The following is an 18,404-nucleotide window of genomic DNA, read 5'->3' as shown; positions in this document are numbered from 1 at the left end:
CTTTTAGTAGTCCTTAACACTACCGTTATATGGGGAGTGGGCGAAGTTGTCACCAGATTTCATTGTCGATAGAGAAGCTTAAACATTTGTTCACACTAAATTTTGTTATTATAGCCCATCTACAATACCAACCGTCTTGTGTACCAAGTTTTATAAAATATCTCAATTTTTACTCTAGTTATAGCTTGCATATCAACTCATCTCTTCATTCGGATCATTTATATATATTGTATAAAACCCTATATCTAACTCGATTAGTTTTAGGTGATAAAAAAAAGTTAGGTGGACAAAACTATTACACTCTGTAGCAACAAGTGGCGAGAGTATAAAAAACAGCGAATAATAATTTACAGTTAGCACCGTTTAGTTTTAGCTCACATTTAACAAAGTCTTTTTCGATTCGAAAATAAATGCGATAGCAATACAAGCCGGTGGGTTGAAAAGAGCAATACGAGTGGGCGGTGCTTGCGTTGGCATTATGTGCTTTGTTGTAGTTACCAATCACAATTCCTCATGCAACCATAACAATAATTAATACTTAAAGGGGTCATCGATGTGCCGCAAGGATGTTTGTTAGGCAAATATATTTTATTTAATTTTTTAAAAATTAGGAGAAGCTTCGATCTTTGAGTGGTTGCTTTTTTTTATCGAAAAATAAAGAAGAACCAAAAAAATCAAGTGAAGGAAGCACGTGTTATTAAGCTTGGTTGGATAGAAGTGCCTACAATTTAGTGTTGCTACAAATATTTCTTATGAAATTCTACACTCATTTATTTCACTTTTGTTTTATTATAACTATGTACACAAATCAAGTGCTAAGCATGATTTCAATGCATTCTCATATCTTAATATTTTGTTAAAAAGACGTTTTTCCAAATCGTTACTTAAGAATCCCTTCAACCTTCTTTGTTTACATTACGAAGGATCCTAATCAGCATCCAACTTATTCGCTCATCAATATATGAAAAAAAATCTTTAGTCTATGATCAGTCTGTAAGTAAAGAAAATCTCTCATATGTATTTTACAAAAAAAGAAAAGGTATACTATAAAGAAATTTAGACGGCACTTCGGTCACATGAAGAGTAAATGCATTTATTATTACACTTTAGAATTTTGAATTAAGGAAGTAGAAGTCAGTAATTTCACGTGGAGTAAGACTCTTGAAAATATGAAATGTTTTTGAATAGTTGGGGACCCAGTTTATCACAAACCTCAGCGGGATTGCTTTGACGAAACGATGTGACGTGACGGTCCAATCGCCGGTGTATCCAAAAACGCGTGACAAGATGCCTGCTCTAGTTAAACGCGTGCGGAGGGGTGTCGTATCGAATGATGTGGCGCAGGAGTATCAAAGAAAAAAAGGAATAGCGCTGAATCGCTTTCTAATTAAATGTGTGAGATGCGCGCAGGACCGCTATTTTGTCGAATGAGGTGAAAAAGCTGCGCGCACCATCCCTTTTGTTCGGAGAGACAGAACTTTTGTCGTCTTGAAATTAATTAATCAGTGGAAACCTAGCTCTTTATAAAAGCTGTGAATGTAAATACCTGACAGCATATTTCATGAGAATTCATGTTTTAGATTTCCCGATCAGTACAAAATATTTTTGTTTTTATATAAGCTCATATAAAGACAATGGTTGTCGTCAGCAAAGATATACCCTCGATCTTGGGTTTAAATCTTCTCAATTCTACTCACGATTTTTATAAAAGTCGTAGTGGATATTTTATAATACAGAGACAAACCTTGATAAAAAAACTCTTTAATGCATGTGGCTGATAAAACATAGGTTTTCCTTCAGATAAGATATTTACATACAACTTCTTTAGTAGCTCTAGTCGGTTACATATTTAATATCCAAGCTGGTCAAACCTTCGATATGAACATAGAGGGAGATTAAAGAGGAATGGATGGTTATTTCTACTGTCATAACCACATTACAACCAACAAACACTGTGAATAGTTTCTCTCATGCCCACTCTTAGAGTTTGTTGAAGATCATGCGAATAACGCCTCTAGATAATTTCTCTGGGGTTATGTTAAATTAAAGGCTTACGCCAATCAACCAGCAACGCTCGAGGAGCTTGAAGACACCATTCAGCGCACTATAGCGGAAATTCCAGCCGAAAGCTGCAGTGGGTCATCGATAATTGGCGTAAACGGGTGAAGATATGCAAGCGGAGCCGTGGTGGAAAGTTGGCCGACATTTTGTTCAAATCATAAATGGCAAAGGCTTATATGCAACAAAAACAAAAACGAAAAAAAACAGAACCTATTTTGACGAAGTTTGAGCATTTATTTCATGTTACCTGTTACTTTTTAAAACAGCAATTTGCATTTCACTGCTTACCAAGTGAGGTAAATATAGTAAGAAAAACAAAAACAGTTCCTTAGACGTTTCTACTGTTTCGAAGCACTTTCATTTCATTTTGCAATTCATACATTGTAGTTTTAGTATTTGCACAGAAGAAATTAAAATTTAATATTTATTAACTAACTTTCTTTGTATTAATACATATTTGGCTGATTATGAAATTTGAAAGTACTGTGTGAAAAACCAACATAGGTTTAACTTATTTGACGATATACACGCTGGTTGTAAAGTGTCTGCGCTTACCAAGAAATATCACCACTAGCTCCAATTTTTTTCTCTGAGTTACTCAAAAGATTTTGCTCCCAGCGACTACTACCTCTTCAGAAACCTTAAACAATTTCTTCGTGGGAAGCATTTTTCGTCGAATAAAGAAGCTATTACAGCTCTAGACGGGTTTTTTGCAGAGCTTCCGGAAAGTCAATATAGGGATGGCATAAAATTATTCCAAAAACTGTATTTTGTATTTCGAGCGCAGAAAATTTACAACCAACCTGTATGCCCTTTTTTGCCGTTAATTATTTTTCTATATTTACTCACGTTACTTATAAGTAGTGGCAAACCGATAACGAAGCACAGTGCGAGCCTTTTAGGACATTTTCGTTTAAGATATTTTTTATTTCTTTCTTGTTTTTTTTATATACGAGTATATGTTAACTACAAAACTTTTTATTAAAGATATGGCTTTAGAACTTCCAAAGCTGAAAAAAAATTTGTTTAAATATTTAATTTTACTTTTTAAGTTAGGTACAAAATATTACAAGTATACGATTTTTCCATATCGTTAAAGTAAGATTATATTAAGTTTTTATTGTTACTTAAATTTTTAATATTTTATTATTTATACCTACACCCCATTTTGCACAATTTTCGATAAATATGTTCGTTTTTTAAACTGTTATAAAAACTCTCCAAACAGGGGATTTATTTATTAATTTTTCTATATATCATACAAGATGATAGTTGCATAAGGTATTTGCGCCAATATGTCCCTTTAGTCTTTTAAGAGACAGCTAATTGCCTTTGGAAGTTGTACTTTCAATGTATCAAGGTTTCCGTAAAGAAAAAAATTCTTCAGTTGTAATTCTGTACTGCGGTTGTGTGTAAACCTGTACCTTTAATGGATATGACCTCCACAAAAAGCTTTCCCACCATTTTTTAAGTCATTGTGCGTGTTATATCTTGATCTGCTTAAAATACTCAAAATTTGTCGTAAACCTTTTAACATCATACTTTCGGAGTATACTTCCATTTCAGTTCATAAAAATATGGAGTCGGACGAGTTTTTTTCAAAATGACAATATATTAGCATCAAACTTTCATAGGTTTTGCTTACTGTTTAAGTACTTCTGAACAAGTTATGCACCAGTTACTCCACATTTTTCTCAATAAACCACGTTTTTAATTTTCGATGTATGGAACATTTTTTAGATATATTTTTAATTACCATATCTTTTTCTACACTAGCCCTTCAGATAAGCCATAATGCCAAACCTAACAACAACCAAAATTTTTCGGATACGTTGGGCTTAAATCTTGAATTTAAAAATTAAGACAATAACTAACAGTAACAGTAAACACGTAGCAAAAACAAACAAAAAAAAAACTATCTACTGTCTTATTTTATTCTTGCACTCGCTTGTCAATATTGACATTACGCTTAGTGTGAGATAAAGCGCCTCAATGTTCGTATATATAGCGGCAGAAAATCGGCTGTAAGGCACTAATATCAGAAGCGCACTTTAGCCAAGTTATTGCTAACTATAAACTAAAAATTCGCTATTCAGACTAAAAGCTAAAGCAAAGCGGTATTATCATCAAAATGCAAAAACAACAACTGATTTGGTGAGTTCCAATTTCATTTTCATTTTCGTGTTTTTGTTATTATTACTTAATTAATAATTTATTTATATATTAATTTATTTTATTGTTATTTTCGTGTGTTTTACAGTGTTTATTTGTCTCTGATTGTTTTGGTTTCGGCCAAAATGGCGGTAAGTCAGGTCGTTAAGGGAGGCTTGTGTCCATCCAACATCCAAACTGTCCAAGATTTCGATGCAGAAGCGGTAAGTGCTTAACGAATTTTTACATATATACGTATATATGTATGTATGCAAACAAGGGTTGCCGCGGTTGAACAAACTTTTAGTTTCTTTATATATAAATTACCTTTGTATTAGTGACTTATTTTGGAACATTTTTTTTCTGATATTTGATATTTTTAATAGTAGGGTTGCCAGCCTCAAATAACAAGTGAAAAATATTTTAAAATTTAACAAAATTTTTTCAATAAACGTATAGAAAGTAGAGCGTAGTTATTTTAAAATTATCATTTTAGTCAGTTTTAAGAAAGTAGTAGTATTTCAAGTGTGGTTCTTTATATCCTACAGTTGCCAACATATTGATAAAAACAAAACTTGAAAGTTTCGTAGTGAAAATAAAACAGCATTGATTTCAAACCAACAATTTTTAATTCTGAAGTTATAAAATAATTCATATTTTTCAAGAATTTACCAAAAAAAAAAAAAATTTCAAAAGAAAAAGTGACATAAGTACTTTGAGATATTGGTTAATAAATATATAAATAAAATTTAAAAAAAATTTCTTTAACCAATATTAACGATTTTTAAAATTGTGTTCTGCATATTTAACAGAATTTTTCTATATATTCAATAATAAAATTTGTTATTAAAGACTTAAAATTTTATAACAATCTTTACAGTATTTGGGAAAATGGTATGAGTTCTCCAAGTATCCTTTCATTTTCGAGGCCGGCGGTAGGTGTATACAGGCGGAATATGGTGCTTTAACTAACGATAGCGTTACAGTGCAGAACACCCAAATATCAATTCTGTAAGTATTTTTGGCGTATTAACATATGATTTCACATCGATAAATTAATATTTTTAATATTACAGCAATTTAAAATCTTCTATTGACGGCGTTGCCCGAATTGTTGGACCAGGCAAACTTTCCGTGCGTTTCAATGGTATTGCTTGTAAGTAGCCAAATAGTATTTTGTAAAATTTCTAATCATTAGTATGAACTTTGTTTTTGAATTTTGTAAAAGTCTTCAAATTTGTTACATATTTAAAATTTCATGGTATGATAATTTAAATGTACTGTTTGTTTATCTTTGCAGCTCTTGCTGGAGACGCTGACTACTGGGTGCTAGGTACCGATTATAAGAATTATGCTGTCGTCTACAGCTGCAGCAATTTATTAATCGCACATTCGGGTAAGTAAAGATGATTAAACAACAATTTTTTATTAGCGAACAATATATTAGAAATCTTTAACTTATAGGTTATAAAGCTAAAAATTAGGTTCAGTTAAGTTATATATTAAAACTAAAAAAGAAAAAAATTCTTTGGAGTTCACTCGCTGTTCGCTATTGCGGCATACTAACAGAATAATTAAGCAACTATACATTTTTTACGCTTACCTATATATAGTTTTATATATATATATATATAACTAATATATAATAATATTAACATGTTTTTAGAATTTTTTGAAAATTCCCGCACACTTTGTAGCTGTAAGTGCGTCTCAAAAGGTTTTCACTGTAAAGCATCAGCTTCAACACAGTCACGTGTGTTGCATTGATATTTCATGAATTTTTGTTGTGTTATGTAACTATAAATTTATGAAAATTATAATAAACCTACATCTATAGGCTTTCGAAAACTGATTAACTTAATCAACATATAATATTAATCTATTATCAATTCTTCGTAAAAATAACTAAAATTACAAAAAAAAAATTAATTTTTCGAAAACAAATATCTGCATTTTTTCAGTGGTTGTGTGGATCCTAACGCGCGAGGCCGAACCATCGGAGGATATTGTAAAGGAAGCTGAGAATATACTTACTTCCCAAAAAATATCTTTGAAACCTTTGAAATTGACCTATCAAACTGGCTGCCCAGATATATGAAAAAAGGACCGCAACAACTTATGGAATCATTAAAACTATAAGCTTTCCGAAAGAAATGTAAATGTTGTATAATACAAATAAAACACTACAAATACCAGCATCAAAACACATCTCAATGAATTTATTTATTTAAAAATTTGCTAAAAAATGTGGCAAAACTCAAAATATCTCTGTTGTTTCTAGTTACTTTTTCGCATTCTCTTAAGTACCATACGTACAAAGATATGTTATATATATATATATATATGTCTTGTTTAAATTATATTATTCAGCAATTTTGTTACCACAAACAATTAAATAAAGCAAACCAAGAATAAATGTTCCCCAAGAATCCGTTTTACCATATTTTAGGTACCTGCACCAACAAAAAGTGATGAGCATATCTAACGGTTTAACCTTAAGCTTTATAATATGGTGTCAAGTTCATTAAATAACAGATTCGGTTGAACCAAAGCTAGAATAGCTTTCACAAATAAAAAAAAGTTTCTATACAAGAAATATATTTTGTTCGGTCGGTTTGTATGGCAGCTATATGTTATAGTAATCCGATCTGAACGATTTATTCAGATATTGTTGCATTGCTTGGAAAATAATCTGTGCTAAATTTTATGACGATACCTTATTATATAATATATAAAAGTTGTCCATACAAGAACTTGGTTCCGATCGTGCAATTTGTATGGCGGCTATATGCTATGCTAAGCCTATATCGGCGGTTCCGACAAAGGAGCAGATTTTTGGGAAGAAAATATTTTGTGCAAAATTTCCGATCTATAATTTAAAACCTAAGGGACTAGTTCGCGTATATAAAAAGGGTCAGACGGACGGACAGATGGACATCACTAAATCGACTCTGGTCATCACCCTGACTATTTATTAATATATATACTTAAAAGGGTTTCCGACATTTGATTCTGAATGTTACAATTCAACTTACTCCAGATCCATCTTAAATTGACCAAATAATCGAAAATCATTAGTTTTGGTTTCTAGGGTTTAAGGTCTAGGGATATGTTCCACTTCTGGAAATTACTACAATATTATACATCAGTTTACGAGACATAAATCTCTTGTTTCAAACTTTAAGTCCTCCAGTAGCATAAGCGATACATTGGTAACTGATTTCGGCCATCCATAGACTATACTTCCAGTGAGATAAAGTGGTAGATTAAATCTATTTCTAAGCACAAATAATTTTCGTGCATATCTCATTAAGTGGATCTTTCGCTTTTATACAGCTTCAAAATTTTTCGCGCTGTTTCAACTCACAATGCACCTTCATTCCCGAAATTAACAACACTGCTTCCATTACAAAAGCAAACATATGTATATTTATGTGCAATATATATACAGATGTAGTCAAAGCACGATCACTGAACGTCGGCAATCGTTTCGAGCAGAAATTATTAAAATTTCTAACAAACTTAAATTTTATATCGAAAGAAAACAACATGCTTATATTCTATAATTACAACCACCAATTCTTTAATTGTTTTATAACTTTCAGAACAACAATACTTTAGATCATGATTCGCGAACGCAAAACCTCGGCTGAAGCTGTCAGTGCAGCGAAGAAAATCATGGACGATAATAATTTGGCACAATCATTCCTGCTGATCGCTGATCAGGAGAATTGTCCCGATGTGGCTTCCAGCTATGGCACGACCATCAGTTTCGGCGATGACACCAACAATAACAAGAACAGTGCTAATAAAATTAACCAAGCCGATAGCAATGCCATAGATGATAGTGTAATTTTGAAAAGGGTTGCTGCCGCAGCCACAAGCACCACTAATCCGACTACAGCCAAGTTTGAACTTTTGGACACAACAGCAGAGAGCGCAGCTAATGTCATTGAATTAGCATAAGAGTTGGTTAGGCGTATTTGGCAACGCATTATGAATATATTGTGGTGGTTTTTTGCTTTGCTGTGAATGAGCTTGAGCTTGAGCTTTACATAGATACTATTTACATACATACCTGTTTACCATTCTAACATACAGTGTCTGTAGACGCTGTTGGCTGTCTGCTTTTCAAGCAAGTTTCACTTATATTGTGAAACTTTTATGCGAGTATTATATAGTTTGTAGTTGGTAGAGTTAAGTACAAATATGTTTGTCACTAATAAAAAATTTGAAATTGTTTTTCGAAAAATTTTGAATGTTCTTGAAAATGTACACAAATCTTTGGAATTATTGAACGAAATTGTGGTACAAAGATATTTTAAGCAGATATCATTAAATTCGTCTAAGCTGTAATAAAAATCACCCCTAAAAGTATGCAAGAGCTTAGTGAGGTACTTAAATAGGAATACAAATAAAAAGTGTTGCCTACCTACAGGCGTACTTTTTTAAATTTTAGCAAAGTCTCACTTATAAATTTAGTTTTCAAAAAACAAAAACGAGCAATAATTTACAGTTACTACCGTTCTTGAGGAGTAAACTAAGTCTTAGCTCATATTTAACAAAGTCTTTTAATATATAATATAATGCCTTGTCAAAACCTTAAATATGAACTAAATTCCTATAAAGTCTTGTTCTCCAGCGCCCATGTTGTCCACGTGGAACTGAAACTGTGTTGTCTAAATACATGTGCATAATTGCACACAACTTTATCTGCGTTATAATGGTGTAACGAGCTATAACAATATTTAACCTCAAACTTAGAAACTTTTGCCATTGTGCCGATTATAACAGCTGGTTTAATGCCGTTTATGGTTAAATGAAAGCCATTCAATCTGCGTCAAATTGAACTTTCCTGAACTTGTCTAAAATAAATACATAGATGAGTATAGCTAAGATTTTTCCAGACAAAGCTAGCCACCAACGTGGTTAGAGGTGTGAACGATACACTTTGTGATGAAAGTATTCAGGCAATCTTTTGTAAGAAGATGGTTGTGGTTATTCTGGAACTTTAAATCTGTTTTATAAACTAAAAACGAAGTTGAGAATGAATTATTCGCAACTGTAGTTAAACAAAGTGGACTATTTGATATTTTCTTTTGAAAAAAACATGATTGGCTCTTTTGTGAGGAAATAGGAAACTCAATAAGTTTGCCGCACATAACCACTCAGTTAAGAAAAAATGTCACAAAAATTTCTACAACGCCGATAAAATGAAAGTCAGAGATTACCTGAAATAAAAATGTGGAAAACGGTTGGCCTCAAGGCCAATCCCTGCAACTTCCCTCTAATTTCATACGCTAACGTTCAAATTTCGCTTTTTTCACTGCTTTTGAGCTCTTCGAAATTTTTCGTTTTCGATATCTAGCAAGTAAATCAACCGATGCGGCAAACGATGTGTTTCTTCAAGGTTTAGAACTGATTAGTTTTTGGTGTCGATCGGTCAAGTCGTTTGGAAAAAATTCGAACTCGAAATCTACTGGTCCGATTGGGTCCAAACTTATACGAAATTCAAGTGCAATGAAACCCTTTGGAATGCCGTTTAGTTTATTCAAATCGGTTGAGCAGTTTAATAGTTATAAGAGGGTCACATACATCCACACACACACACATACATCCACACATACATACAGACATACGGACATCATCGTAGAAATGTTCGGGGAAGCTTCCTCGACCCTCAAAACGTCGAGATCTGTTGAGAACTCGATTTTTGCAAAATGGGGTGAAACCAATATCTTCCCGATTTTTAGAAAATTTTCAATTTTCTTAGCGGGAAGTTAAAAACATATACCTAATACATTTTAAATTGAACATCAACTCAGGTTATCGATTATCAAGCACACAATCTGTCGACTTATTTCTAGATTTTTTTCGAATTTCCGGAATATGGAAGCTATAGATGAAAAGATTAAGACTTATGTAAACTATTCTGAGGTCCAGTCAAGACAGCTACATAAATATCTGAGTAATTTTACCATGCACTGTAACTTCATCTCAATAAATGAATGAAGACAAACTTTTTGTCGTAACAAGTTCGCTTGACCGCTTGGCTCAAGACCCATCAAACTGTTTCCCGCACGCTTACATACTTTTGCGTTTAGTCATTTACACGCTTACACATGTGAGACTAGGTATGTCTGCTGTTGAGCGTTGAGTTCACGCTGATTCTCTACGCGGCCACACAAAAATGGATTTGTCCGCTTAATGGGAAATCATTAATTAGTTTAGTTTTCCCAATAACTTCTGAGGAGGGCAACGCTGTTGATAGGGGTTGGTTTGTGGGGAGCTCTGCTAGAGAAATCTATGGTTTTTTCCGCAACTTAATTTCAGCTTGACCACAGGGGTTGGTACGATGCGAATGCTGATAATTTGGAATGGACTTGGAGATGGGAATTCAGCTACATAGGTATGTATATTCCTTGAGCCAGAAGCAGACGTGCGTAATGCAACTTTCAGTGGGATCAAGTGCCAGAAATTACCAAAGCTCAATTAATGTGCAACACAAGTAGTTCTGCGGCAGGCTATGGAAACTGTGCTTGTTGTTAATTTCGTGTTTTTGTTTCGTTAAGATTTTGTTTTGGTTGTTAATTTCCTTGTCATTTTCACGAAGAAATACCTAAAACCATCAATCAGTGTTCAAAAAGAAAGTCGAAAATATGTGGCCTAAATGCTAAATAGGACGGTAGATCTCAAGGCTCGTTACTTATTTACCGATAAATACAAAATAAGAGATGTTTTTAATTTTGTCATTATGCAGCCGTAGCTCTTAGAAAATATATGTTGCTTGAATTCAATTGCGAATTTCCGGCTCCGTATACTCATGTAAAGCATTGGTATTCTGAAAGAGAGAATCAATTGTTCGACTGTCCGGTTAAAAATAATACGTTGTAGGTAGGTCTTTACGAGGCCCATTGGGCAAGAATACGGTGGGGGGAAACAAATAGTTTTTATGTAGAGTTTTGATAGGGGTGAGTGTGAGTTATAATTATTCATATGCAGTCTAAACTTAGACCACCATGTATTGAAATTTGTAAAGGTCTCTATTGTCACTGATCGCGTTTCGACTAAGAGAGCTACGCTATGTTATGGTGCTGTTAAAGTTGGTTTCTGCGGTATCTATGTATGAGACTGGGAGGTACCGCCTTGAGAGACCTTGAAAAATATCAAACTATTATATGTTATTCGCATATGCTCTAGACACTGATCCTCAGTCAGCGACCGAAATATATAATAAAACAATAAAGCTTTTAGTCCACAGTAAGTATCATCGTCTAACGAACCGTCTGGGTATACTTGTATATAATATATGTCAATTTCAAAACTTGAATTCGATCTTCCCAATTCCTTGAAAAAGTTGTGACGCAACGAGGAAATAAAGTGGTTTCTCGGAAAGGAACTCTGATAAAGGTTCTGTACTTAAATACATACCATATATATTCGTAGCAAACATTTTTAGAAAACCAAAGCAAAACTGCTTATCAAAGAGCTTCTTCCGGTGTACTAACACATTCAACATTAAGAAAAGCAAAACAGCATTGAAATACCCGTCTGCCTCTCCAGAGACCTTTTTCCAATCTTTACTTTCTTACCACTTCAAAGTGTGAAGTTTTTCTATTTTAGCGAAAACTTCTTGTTTGTCTGGTCGAATGTAGTCCCCGGGGACTGTGTGCCACTAGTTGAATTGTTTGGGAAGTTTCGATTTCAATTGCTCCCCTCTTTAAAAAGCATATACTGTATCTTGACTGTCTGGCAGCCGGCGTAGGTTGTGCTTGTGTGTGTGTGTAGACCGCTGTAGAGCTGACTTATAAGTACACTCGAAAGCGTGTATGTGTGTGTGTTTGCCCATTTGCAATTGCTCCTCGCACAGATGAAGTAGTTTTCCGGCACAACGCGGCACCGCCAAGTGGCTGTGGTCACATTTAAATGCACATTCCATGCTACCACTTTGCGTCCCCAGCTATCAACTCCCACTGAAGAAGCTCGCATATAATTCTGCTGTTGATTTGCTGCTGTTGCTGGTGATTTCAACTACAATAGTAGCCAGTGGGTTGGTTGCTTTGTTGTTGTTATTTTGTACCACCCTTCGGTCGGTTTGATTTGGTTTCCGTTTGGTGGTCGTAAAAAGTCAATCACAATTCCCCATGCAATCACAACAAGAATTAATATTTAAAGAGGTATCGATGTGCCGCAACGGTCGTTAAAGTTGGCGTCAATTCTTCGGTATGCTTTGCCGGTGTTTTTGTTGTGCAAATATATTTTATTTAATTTTTGAAAGATAAGGAGAGGCTTCGATCTTTGAGTGGTTGCTTTTTTATTAAGAAATAATGAAGACCCAATAAAAATCAAACCAAAGAAGTATATGTTATTAAGTTTGGTTGAGGAGAAGTGCCTACAATTTAATGTTGCCAAAGATATTTTTTATGAAATTCTACACTAATTTATTTTACTTTTGTGTTATAATACACAAATCAAGTGCTAAGCATGATTTCCATGCATTCTCATATCTTCACTTCCATAAACCGAAGCTCCGTACAAAAATAAAATAGAACACTATAAAGAAATTTAGACGGCACTTCGGTCGCATGAAGAGTAAATGCAATTATTATTACATTTTAGAATTTTGAATTATCGAAGTAGAAGTCGGTAATTTCAGGTTAAGTAAGACTCTTGAAAATATGAAATGTTTTATTGTCAGAAATTCTGTCGTCTTGAAATGAATTAATCAGTGAAAACCTTGGACTTTAAACAGCTGTGATAAATACCTAGCAGCATATTTCATGGTAATTCATATTTTAGATTTCCCGATCAGTACAAAATATTTTTGTTCTTACGTAAGGTCATATAAAGTACAATGTGTTTCGTCAGCAAAAATATACCCTCGATCTTGGGTTTAAATCTTTTTAATTCTACGCACGATTTTTATAAAAGTCGTAGTGGATATTTTATAATACAGAGACAAACCTTGATAAAAAAAAATCTTTAATGCATGTGGCTGATAAAACATAGGTTTTCCTTCAGATAAGATATTTACATACAACTTCTTTAGTAGCTCTAGTCGGTTACATATTTAATATCCAAGCTGGTCAAACCTTCGATATGAACATAGAGGGATATCAAAGAGGAATGGATGGTTATTTCTACTGTCATAACCACATTACAACCAACGAATACTGTGAATAGTTTCTCTCATGCCCACTGTTAGAGTTTGTTGAAGATCATGCGATTAACGCCTCTAGATAACTTTCTCTAGGGTTATGTTAAATTAAAGGCTTACGCCAATCAACCAGCAACGCTCGAGGAGCTTGAAGACAATATTCATAAATGGCAAAGACTTATATGTAACAAAAAAAATGAAAGAAAACAGAACCTATTTTGACGAAGTTTGGGGATTTATTTCATTTTACCTGTTACTTCTTAAAACAGCAATTTGCATTTCACTGTTTACCAAGTGAGGTAAATATAGTAAGAAAAAAAACAGTTCCTTAGACGTTTCTACTGTTTCGAAGCACTTTCGTTTCATTTTGCAATTCATACATTGTAGTTTTAGTATTTGCACAGCAGAAATTAAAATTTGATATTTATTAACTAACATGTTTAGTATTAATACACATTTGGCAGATTATGAAATTTTAAAATACTGTGTGAAAAACCAACATATGTTTTACTCTTTGATGATATACACGTTGGTTGTAAAGTGTCTGCGCTCACCAAGAAATATCACTACTAGCTCCAGTTTTTTTTCTCGAGTTGGTACATCTGTCGTGAGAACACAAGCAAAGTCATTCTGTCAATTATTTCTTTTTTTACAAGCCATTTGAATTTGACATGTCAGAAGATTTTTTTTAATATGGCGCAGTGATTTGATCCTTTGTTTTGAAAGCAAGCACACCAAAATATTGTTAGTGAAGACCCAAATTTGACTAGTCGTGTATGGTATCAACTCTGAACATTATTGCAGCCTTTTGGATTAGCTGGATGAAAAATTCGTGAAAAAAGACCTGACCGAATAAAGAAGCTATTACAGCTCTAGACGGGTTTTTTGCAGAGCTTCCGGAAAGTCATTATAGGGATTTATTTGTATTTCGAGCTCAGAAAATTTACAACCAACCTGTGTGCCCTTTTTTGCCGTTAATTATTTTTCTTTATTTACTCACGTTACTTATAAGTAGTGGCAAACCGATAACGAAGCACAGTGCGAGCCTTTTAGGACATTTTTGTTTAAGATATTTTTTATTTCTTTCTTGTTTTTTTTTTTTTATACGAGTATATGTTAACTACAAAACTTTTTATTTAAGATATGGCTTTAGAGCTCCCAAAGCTGAAAACAGATTTGTTTAAATATTTAGTTTTACTTTTTGAGTTAGGTACAAAATATTTCATGGTGATAATTTTAAATACTTATACACCCCGTTCTGCACAATTTTCGATAAATATGCTCGTTTTTGAAACTGTTATAAAAACTCTCCAAACAGGGGATTTATTTATTAATTTTTCTATATATCATACAAGATGATAGTTGCATTAGGTATTTGCGCCAATATGTCCCTTTAATCCTTTAAGAGACAGCTAATTGCCTTTGAAAGTTGTACTTTCAATGTATCAAGGTTTCCGTAAAGAAAAAAGTTCTTCAGTTGTAATTCTGTACCGCGGATATTAAGGATATGACTTCCACAAAAAGCTTTCCCAACATTTTTTAATTCATTGTGCGTGTTATATCTTGATCTGTTTAAAATACTCAAAATGTGTCGTAAACCTTTTAACATCATACTTTCGGAGTATACTTCCATTTCAGTTCATAAAAATATTGAGTCGGACGATTTTTTTTTCAAAATGACAATATATTAGCATCAAACTTTCATAGGTTTTGCTTACCATTCAAGTACTTCTGAACAAGTTACGCACCAGTTACTCCACATTTTGCTCAATAAACCACTTTTTTAATTTTAGTTGATGGAAATTTTTTTAGATATATTTTTAATTTACATAGCTTTTCCTACACTAGCCCTTTAGATAAGCCATAATGCAGAAAATAATAACAAACAAAACTTTACGGAAACGTTGAGGTGATAAACTTAAATCGTGAACTTAAAAATAAAGACAATAACTAACAGTAACAGTAAACAAGTAATAAAAACAAACAAAAAAAATTAAATAACTATCTAATGTGTTGTATGCTTGCACTACCTTGTCAATATTGACATTACGCTTAGTATGAGATAAGGCGTTTCAATGCGTGAAGAATGCTTTTTGAGTGAGCGACATACCGGGGTTTGTATAAATAGCGGCAGAAAATCGGCTGTAAGGCATTAATATCAGAAGCGCACTTTAGCCAAGTTATTGCTAACTTTAAACTAAAAATTCGCTATTCAGACTAAAAGCTAAAGCAAAGCGGTATTATCATCAAAATGCAAAAACTACAACTGATTTGGTGAGTTCCAATTTCATTTTCATTTTCGTGATTTTGCTATTATTACTTAATTAATATTTTAATTATATATTAATTTATTTTATTGTTGTTTTCGTGTGTTTTACAGTGTTTATTTGTCTCTGATTGTTTTGGTTTCGGCCAAAATGGTGGTAAGTCAGGTCGTTAGGGGAGGCTTGTGTCCATCCGACATCCAAACTGTCCAAGATTTCGATGCAGAAGCGGTAAGTGCTTAACGAATTTGTATATACATATATATGTATGTATGCAAACAACGGTCGCCGCGGTTGAACAAACTTTTAGTTTCTTTATATATAAATTACCTTTGTATTAGTGACTTATTTTGGAACATTTTTTTTCTGATATTTGATATTTTTAATAGTAGGGTTGGCAGCCTCAAATAAAAAGTGAAAAATATTTTAAAATTTAACAAAATTTTTTCAATAAACGTATAGAAAGTAGAGCGTAGTTATTTTAAAATTATCATTTTAATTAGTTTTAAGAAAGTATTAGTATTTCAAGTGTGGTTTTTTATATCCTACAGTTGCCAACATATTGATAAAAACAAAACTTGAAAGTTTCGTAGTGAAAATAAAACAGCATTGATTTCAAACCAACAATTTTAATTCTAAAGTTATAAAAGAGTTCATATTTTTTAAGAATTTAACAAAAACACAAAAAATAAAAAAAAAGTGTCATAAGTACTTTGAGATATTGGTTAATAAATATCTAAATAAAATAAAAATAAAACAAAATCCTTTAACCAATATTAGCGATTTTTAAATGTGTTTTCTGTATATTTAACAGAACTTTTCTATAAATTCAATAATAAAATTTGTTATTAAAGACTTAAAATTTTACAACAATCTTTACAGTATTTGGGAAGATGGTATGAGTACTCCAAGTATCCTTTCATTTTTGAGGCTGGCGGTAGGTGTGTACAGGCGGAATATGGTGCTTTAACTAACAATAGCGTTACAGTTGTTCTGCACTTCCCAAATATCAATTCTGTAAGTATTTTTTGCGTATTAACATATGATTTCACATCAATAAATTAATATTTTTAATATTACAGCAATTTAAGATCTTCTATTGACGGCGTTGCCCGAATTGTTGGACCAGGCAAACTTTCCGTGCGTTTCAATGGTATTGCTTGTAAGTAGCCAAATAGTATTTTGTAAAATTTCTAACCATTAGTATGAAATTTGTTTTTAAAATTTGTAAATTGAAAATTTTTGAGATTTTAATATTTAAATTTTTTTTAAAATTTTAAAACTGTTTAACATTTTTTGAGACTTTTTAAATTTTCAAAATTTTTGAAATTTGTGAAAATTTTTAAAATTTGTTAAGTTTTTATAACTTAAAATTTTTAAAATTTTTGATATATCTAAAATTTTTCAAAAATGCGCAACACTTTTGAATTTTTTAAAAGTCTTGAAATTTGTTACATTTTTAAAATTTTTAAAATTTCAGTGTATGATAATTTAAATGTACTGTTTGTTTATCTTTGCAGCTCTTGCTGGAGACGCTGACTACTGGGTGTTAGGTACCGATTATGAAAATTATGCTGTCGTCTACAGCTGCAGCAATTTATTAGTCGCACATTCGGGTAAGTAAAGATGATTAAACAACAATTTTTTATTAGCGAACAATATATTAGAAATCTTTAAATTATAGGTTATAATGCTAAAAATTAGGTTCAGTTAAATTATATATTAAAACTAAAACAAAAAAAAATTTTGGAGTTCACTCGCTGTTCGCTATTGCGGCATACTAACAGAATAATTAAACAACTATACATTTTTTACGCTTACCTATAGTTAACTGCATTGCATGTGCCATTTCTGATATTTTATTTTTAATTATTTATTACGCAGAATTTGACGTAACATAAAAATTCTAAACAGAACTGCGGTTATTTTCAGACGCGGGACATAAATACAGCTAAATTTTATGTTATAAAAGTAATATTTATTAACATGTTCTTAGAATTTGTTGAAAATTCCCGCACACTTTGTAGCTGTAAGTGCATCTCAATGGGTTGTCTCTGCAAAGCATCGGCTTCAACACAGTCACGTGTTATGCATTGATAATCCATGAATTGTTGTTGTTTTATGTAACTATAAAATTATGAAAATTATAATATACCTACATCTATACGCTCTCGAAAACTGATTAAAAATTACTAAAATTACAACAAAAAAAATTAATTTTTCGAAAACAAATATCTGAATTTTTCAGTTGTTGTGTGGATCCTAACGCGCGAGGCCGAACCATCAGAGGATATTATAAAAGAAGCTGAGAATATACTTACTTCACAAAGCATATCTTTGAGACCTTTGATTTTGACCGACCAAACAGGCTGCCCAGCTACATGAAAAAAGGCGGTCCAACAACTTATGGAATCATTAAAACTATAAGCTTTCCGAAAGAAATGTAAATATTGTATAATACAAATAAAACACTACAAATACCAGCATCAAAACACATCTCAATGAATTTATTTATTTAAAAATTTGTTAAAAAATGTGGCAAAGCTCAAAATATCTCTGGCAGAAATCCATTACAATTCCGATCCGAATTGGTATGAAGAGAAGTTACACATCATATTGTATTAAGTGGAGCTTGCTATATATAAAACTTAGCTTAGAAAGACCAAAAGGTCTTCTGGAAGAGGCATCTGCGAAAGCGTAGAGGGCTGTTATGAATCCGTTTAGCTTAGGCGTATTCACGCAGAGAGGCCTAGCCCATTGAATTATCTGTG

The 18,404-nt window shown here is 32.6% G+C and overlaps 2 protein-coding genes across 2 annotated transcripts; both read left to right on the top strand.

Annotated features, from left to right (window-relative positions):
• Positions 1-4,055: 4,055 nt before the first annotated feature.
• Positions 4,056-6,420, top strand: LOC118681228 (apolipoprotein D). The gene is made up of 6 exons (XM_036364990.2): positions 4,056-4,215; positions 4,322-4,436; positions 5,093-5,223; positions 5,289-5,368; positions 5,513-5,608; positions 6,174-6,420. The coding sequence occupies exons 1-6, from the start codon at positions 4,193-4,195 to the stop codon at positions 6,308-6,310; spliced, it is 582 nt and encodes a 193-aa protein (XP_036220883.1). The 5' UTR covers positions 4,056-4,192; the 3' UTR covers positions 6,311-6,420.
• Positions 6,421-15,484: 9,064 nt separating this feature from the next.
• Positions 15,485-18,127, top strand: LOC106615586 (apolipoprotein D). The gene is given in 7 exon segments (XM_070107388.1): positions 15,485-15,643; positions 15,750-15,864; positions 16,516-16,629; positions 16,631-16,650; positions 16,716-16,795; positions 17,154-17,249; positions 17,882-18,127. Coding segments are annotated over 7 exon segments (585 nt in total). The 5' UTR covers positions 15,485-15,620; the 3' UTR covers positions 18,019-18,127.
• The last annotated feature ends 277 nt before the right edge of the window (positions 18,128-18,404 follow it).

Source organism: Bactrocera oleae, chromosome 3, assembly GCF_042242935.1.
Source record: "Bactrocera oleae isolate idBacOlea1 chromosome 3, idBacOlea1, whole genome shotgun sequence".
NCBI lineage: Eukaryota > Metazoa > Arthropoda > Insecta > Diptera > Tephritidae > Bactrocera > Bactrocera oleae.
The sequence above is the reverse complement of the archived record's forward strand: the minus strand, read 5'-3'. Positions and strand labels throughout refer to the sequence as shown.

Excerpts from the sequence above, each read along its gene's own strand:
- LOC118681228 (XM_036364990.2), top strand. The coding sequence starts at position 4,193 with ATGCAAAAACAACAACTGATTTG. Across the intron at positions 4,216-4,321 it reads CAAAAACAACAACTGATTTG|TGTTTATTTGTCTCTGATTG; the intron begins GTGAGTTCCAAT and ends TGTGTTTTACAG. Across the intron at positions 5,369-5,512 it reads GCGTTTCAATGGTATTGCTT|CTCTTGCTGGAGACGCTGAC; the intron begins GTAAGTAGCCAA and ends TTATCTTTGCAG.